The sequence below is a fragment of the Amblyraja radiata genome, chromosome 29 (genome assembly GCF_010909765.2).
Source record: "Amblyraja radiata isolate CabotCenter1 chromosome 29, sAmbRad1.1.pri, whole genome shotgun sequence".
In the NCBI taxonomy this organism is placed as follows: Eukaryota; Metazoa; Chordata; class Chondrichthyes; order Rajiformes; family Rajidae; genus Amblyraja; species Amblyraja radiata.
The window spans coordinates 20,807,287-20,811,317 of NC_045984.1; the positions used below are offsets into that span (position 1 = coordinate 20,807,287).

Here is a 4,031-nt window from a genome sequence, read left to right on the forward strand (position 1 = left end):
AGTTCTGGCAACATCCTTGTAAATCTTCTCTGCACTCTTTCCAACTTAACAACGTCTTTCCTATAATGGTGATCAAAACTGGACACAATACTCCAAATACACCCCACCCCTCTTTAACAGACTGTTAGGAAAACTGCCAGTTAATTTTTTAAGACTTTTCTTGCTTAATGAAAGCCAGACAAGGCCAATCAGAGCCTTTAAAATTCCAAAGTTGAACAAAAAGTATAACTATTATTGATTATTTTTAAAAGCATGCATTTCTTGAATATCCTAAAAATAAATAATTAAATAATAGAATAATTCTGTAATCTAAATAACGAACTTAACAAGAATCTTCTGAGGAATATGGTTGAAGAAATTAATAACAGAAAAAATAAAGTCGATATATCAATCTTGTATTATCATCTTTATATAAAATGACATTTTCAAGTAAACGTTTAATAATCTCTAGGACAAAATAAAACTCTGATCTTAGTAGCACATGTGATACACAATGTTTGGGCCTTGGTCGTCGTAATCTTCTCGACGGATCCACATCGACTGGAAGGCATGGAGTGAGGCCAAAATGGAACCACCAATCCAGACGGCGTACTTCCTCTCCGGGACAGCGTGAATTTTGGGCTTGCAGCCATGGGGTGACAGGGCATACAGCTCTTTGCAAAAACGTAAATTAAAGCCATCGAATAATGTCGAGCCCCCACATAGCAGGACGTTGTTGTACATGATGTGTCTAACCTGGGGTGGGACCCTTCGCAGACTTATATTCGCGGCTGTGTGGATGCCGTCCTGGTTTGTCTCTATGAGTGTTGGGTTGAACAGAGCTTCGGGACACTTAAACCTCTCTTTTCCAATGGTGATAATATGGCCATCTGGTAGCTCATAGTCCACACAATGTTGTTGATTGGACTGTTTCGTCTCGTTTTGACAATCAGGAGCGACGTGGCAACATTTCTGCTTTATGTCCTCCACTATGTATCTGCACTTCTCGTGAAACGCGTTGCCCGCCTCCCCCAGCAACTTTATCAGATAAGTGGTGAGATCGTGGCCGCCCAGATCGATCCGACTGATCGCATCTGGCAGGTTGTATCCTTCGAGAACCGGGACAGCGTGGGTCACGCGGTCTCCAGAGTCCACGACGAGCCCCGAGGTCTTCCCGTAGGAATACACCGCCAGCACCGACTGGTAAGAGACGTGCATGGCGGGGACATTGAAAGACTCGAAGAGAAATTCTGCTATCTTCTCCCTGTTCGTGGTGGGACTGAGAGGAGGGTCGGAGATCAGGATGGCGTGCTCCTCTGGACAAACCTTCAGATCCTCATAAAACACGTGCCGGAGGAGATCCTCCGCCGCCGTCCAGTCCACGATGATACTGTGGTGGGTTGGTTGGACCAGTACGAGATCTGGTTCGGTTGAGACCGCCTTGCCCACAGCAATGCGTTGCTTGTTCTTCCATCTCGGGTATCCCGTTACGGATGCCACCACGGAGTCCGGCCTGGGTTGGCCGGCATACCCCACCTTGCAACTGCCTGAACCCATGTCAATCACTAGTGCCCCAGTCCGTACGATGGGACAATCTGAGTTTACCTTCACTTGCGCTTTAACCGCTGATTTCGGCTTTACCTCCTTGCCCGTCCCTTTGGACAATGTCGATTGAGATTCCTTGTGCTTCCCGACAAAATAGGCCGGAGCTCTTTGGGCCTGCTGCAACATCTCTCCCATCTGAGAGGTTCCGCGCATGCTGCCTTCCTCCGACAGCGCACACGCACACACACATTGTTAAAGAATAAAGCAATGCAATCTCTTGAATTGCTTACGGTGTGCCATCACAAAGTCAAAGATGGCACTCATTGTGACGTTTTTTGATGCATAAATTGCTGGTTGCGAATTTTTAGTAGTATTTTTTACAGCTGTTCCAATGCAATAATGGATACGTGACAGATACTATTGCAGAGAAAAAACGTACCTTATCCCCAAATAACAACTTGTACGTTACAGTTAATTTCAGTTCAGAAATTGCATGGAAAAAATAATTTTGGAGGTCAGAAGATTAAGGAAACAGGGCACTCGCGTGTGTTCATTTCCCTCCACAGATAGTGCCTGGCCCGATGACTGTGGCCCGCTGCGTTCCTCCTGCACTTTGTGGGCCTTTTTGCTCAGGATTCCATTATCTGCAGTTCATTGTGTCTTCAGGATACTCTGCCTGTCTGCTACGTTGTTTAGTGTATTAGTTTCCTTGGGGTAAGTAAAACACAACGTTGTGGCGGATCTCAGCGGGTCAAGCAGCATCTGTGGTGGAAATGGCCAGGTGACATTTCAGGTCCAGACCTTCAGATTGATAGGTTAGAGAGAAGGCAGCTAGCTGGTAGATAGAGGTGAGGGGAGAGGTGGGGCAAAAGTTGGCAAGTGATGGTTGATCCAGGTGAGGTGGGGTGATTGGCATATATCAGATGGGGACAGAGGGGGTGGAGAAGACAAAGGCGTGTTGATGGTGGAATATGACAAGGAAGAAAAGTTGAATTAAATGTAGAATTAGAGGCAGGGATGGAAGGGGGTAAGCAACATTGTGAAAGGAATTGGGTGATGGGGTCAGGAAGAATGGAAGAAAAGATTTACAGGGAGAGATGCAAGATTGGAGACACTGGGTGGATGGGGAAGGGTTAGGGGGAGGGATTAGCTGAAATTGGAGAGACATTTTCATGTATTGCTTCTTCCAATGTCTCACAATGTGTCTATTCCAAATTAGGCTCCCTCCTGTTGCAAAAATAGTTGTGTGACCTATTTGAGCATCCTAGTCTTTTGAAATGATACATAAAACAAAATGTAGAACAGTACAGCACAAGTACAGGCCCTTTGACCCATAATGTCTGTGTTAAACATGATGCCTTCCCACTCATCTGCCTGCACATTATCCACATCCCTCTTTCTCTGCATATCCAAATGCCTATTCAAAAATCTCTTGAATGCCACTATTGTATCTGCCTCCACCGGAACCCCAGCAGCATATTCCAGGCACTCACTAAAAAATTGATATTTTTCAGGCAGAGATAGATAGACTCTTTGATTAGTGTGGGTGTCAAGGGTTATGGGGAAATGGCAGGAGAATGGGGTGAGGAGGGAGAGTTAGATCAGCCATGACTAAATGGCCTAGACTTGATGGGCTGACTGGCCTAATTCTGCTCCTATCACTTATGACTAGAGCCAGGATTTTGCCATAAATGCCATGTGCTTTTTCATGCCTTTTTTGATGATTTCACCTAGATTTCTTTACTCAGAGAGTGGTAGCTGTGTGGAATGAGCTTCCAGTGAAGGTGGTGGAGGCAGGTTCGTTTTTATCATTTAAAAATAAATTGGATAGTTATATGGATGGGAAAGGAATGGAGGGTTATGGTCTGAGCGCAGGTATATGGGACTAGGGGAGATTATGTGTTCGGCACGGACTAGAAGGGTCGAGATGGCCTGTTTCTGTGCTGTAATTGTTATATGGTTATTATATGGTTATATGGTTATAATGCCTTTTTCATGATTGAGTGCTTAAATCAGCCTTTTTTTGCCATTTTGCTAAAAAGGTCGTGCTATTTTCTCTAGTTGTACCGTGATTACAATGACGTTTTCTATGTTAACACGTTAATATTAATGTTATTATTAACGTGTTAACATAAATTACAAGTAAATTTCCACCAATGGGGCGAAACCTGGGGCGCCACCATCGGTCGTTCATTCGATCGTGCCGCTGCCCGCTGGTTCAGTCTTCTCCAAGATCTATTTAAGAAAGAACTACAGATGCTGGAAAAATCATAGACAAAAAATGTTAGAGAAACTCAGCGGGTGAGGCAGCATCTATGGAGAGAAGGAATAGGGGACGTTTTGGGTCGAGACCCTTTTTCAGACTGATGTGGTGGGGGGTGGGGGGGCGGGAAAAAGAAAGGAAGAGGCAGAGACAATAGGTCTAGAAAGAGAGCTAGGGAGGCGGAGGGGGAGGAGAGAGAAGACAAGGGCTATCTAAAATTAGAGTAGTCAATGTTGATACCGCT

General features: G+C 45.0%; 1 protein-coding gene across 1 annotated transcript; it reads right to left on the reverse strand.

The window, feature by feature from the left end:
- Window positions 1-422: 422 nt before the first annotated feature.
- On the reverse strand, window positions 423-1,710 carry LOC116989728 (actin-like). Its single transcript, XM_033047324.1, has one exon. It carries the CDS (start codon window positions 1,708-1,710, stop codon window positions 472-474), a length of 1,239 nt encoding a protein of 412 aa, XP_032903215.1. The 3' UTR covers window positions 423-471.
- Between the last annotated feature and the right edge of the window lie 2,321 nt (window positions 1,711-4,031).

What these genes read in the sequence shown, in the direction of transcription:
- LOC116989728 (XM_033047324.1), bottom strand. Translation starts at nt 1,710, where the DNA reads ATGTTGCAGCAGGCCCAAAGAGCTCCGGCCTATTTTGTCGGGAAGCAC.